Here is a 1,872-nt window from a genome sequence, read left to right as displayed (position 1 = left end):
AGGCTCCTTTGTACAGCTGGAAAGGAAATTTGGGCTCCACAGGGAGGAAGGGATCCTCGAGCAGCTTAAAAACCAGCACAAACCAGAAACTGTTTACGAGAGCCAAGGATGCAGCACCCAGAGGACGGAGCCAATGCTGCCCGAGACAGCCTGCGATGGGAGGGACGCTGTGCTCCGGAATGCACGTTGTGACCCAGCCCAGCTGCCCTCTGCTCCTGTCCCGTGCTTAATTCCACTGTCACCTTATGGCAACTAAAACTGACTAAAAGCATTTAAAAACTAAATTACAGAAGCTCTCTGAAGGATATCTGGTCTCACTTCTTCTCTGTAAATCTCCAAAATATCATATTGATAAAAATAGAGGGTGAGCAATTCCAAATTCAAGAAACTGAAAAGCTGTTTCTTCTGAAAGATACATTTAAAGTTCCCTGTCCACACCACACAAAGTCAGAAAGCCTACCTACTAAAAAAGTTCCTTGCACCATCATGATAAAAAAGTAAATATTTACAGCCAGCCAAGGTGGTTTGCAGTTAAGGACAGTAGTAATCACTCCTTTGTACCACTCTGTGCAGTTTGGATTTTAATAAAACTAACACCCTGCAGACAGCTGGTATAGGTCCCCAAATGGATTCCTCATCCCAGAAAGCTGACATTTAAACTCTCATCATCCAAAGAGCCCTTTTTTGAAAACTCAAGCAAAGAGGTGGAAAAGGTAAAAAGGTAAAAAGCTTCGATTAAGCCCATCGGGATCACACATCATGCCAAAAACCAATGCAGGAGAGAAGCTACTTTGTAAGCTGGGCTACAAGCTGGGTCACACATTAGGGGAGGGCAGCTTCTCCAAGGTGAAAGCGGCCACCTCCAACAAATACAAGGGCCCCGTAGCCATCAAGGTGGTGGACCAGCGACGAGCATCTCCAGCCTTCCTGTACAAGTTTCTGCCCCAGGAGCTCTCCATCATGCGCAGGATCCGGCACCCCAACATCGTGCGCATCTTCGAGATCATTGAGGCCTGCAATGGGAAGGTCTACATCGTGATGGAGATGGCAGGCACTGACCTGCAGCAGCTGGTGCAGCAGCTGGGGAAGCTGCCCTGCATCCCCAAGACCCGGGATATCTTTGCGCAGGTTGTGGGGGCTGTGCACTACCTGCACGACCGCAACTTGGTGCACCGGGATCTCAAGTGTGAGAACGTGCTGCTCACCGCTGATGGCCGCCGGGCCAAACTCAGTGACTTTGATTTCAGCAAGGAGACCAACAGCTACCTGGACCTGAGCACCACGTTCTGCGGGTCAGCAGCCTACGCTTCCCCGGAGGTGCTGATGGGCATCCCCTACGACGCCAAGAAGTCCGACATGTGGAGCCTGGAGGTGATGCTCTATGCGATGGTGATCGGTTGCCTGCCCTTCGACAGTACCCACATCCGCAGCATGCCCCAGCAGCAGAGGAAAGGGGTGCTGTACCCGGAGGGGCTGCCCCCTTGCTGGAGCCCTGCCAAGCCCTCATCGCCCAACTGCTCCAGTTCAGCCCGGCCGCCCAGCCCGCCGTGGGGCAGGTGGCCAAGAACAGCTGGCTGAAGGGGGACATCTGAATGAGGAAGCCCTCTCTAGAGATCCCAGGAGAGCAGCAACACTTTAGTGTAATCAATGCTGTAGTGGAAAAGTGTTTCTGTGGTTCTTTGATCGTTTTGAGTCCTGGGGTGCCTGTATGTGGAGCTGATTGAACTTCAAGCACCAGCAAGACCATGTGTTCTCAGAAGGTGGTCAGATCGCTCCACAAAGGAGACACGTGAGCCTGCTGCGGGTTGGGTTTCAAGGCTCAATGACGGTGCTGAGCTAGGGGTAAGAGCAAAGCGTGGGGCTGCTTACAGC

The 1,872-nt window shown here is 52.2% G+C and overlaps 1 protein-coding gene across 1 annotated transcript; it reads left to right on the top strand.

Annotated features, from left to right (window-relative positions):
• Positions 1-759: 759 nt before the first annotated feature.
• Positions 760-1,592, top strand: LOC104159312 (testis-specific serine/threonine-protein kinase 6-like). Its single transcript, XM_009697189.1, is given in 2 exon segments — positions 760-1,477; positions 1,480-1,592. Coding segments are annotated over 2 exon segments (831 nt in total).
• The last annotated feature ends 280 nt before the right edge of the window (positions 1,593-1,872 follow it).

This window comes from Cariama cristata, unplaced genomic scaffold (genome assembly GCF_000690535.1).
Source record: "Cariama cristata isolate BGI_N322 unplaced genomic scaffold, ASM69053v1 scaffold41993, whole genome shotgun sequence".
In the NCBI taxonomy this organism is placed as follows: domain Eukaryota; kingdom Metazoa; phylum Chordata; class Aves; order Cariamiformes; family Cariamidae; genus Cariama; species Cariama cristata.
This window is presented reverse-complemented; position numbering and strand designations above follow the sequence as displayed.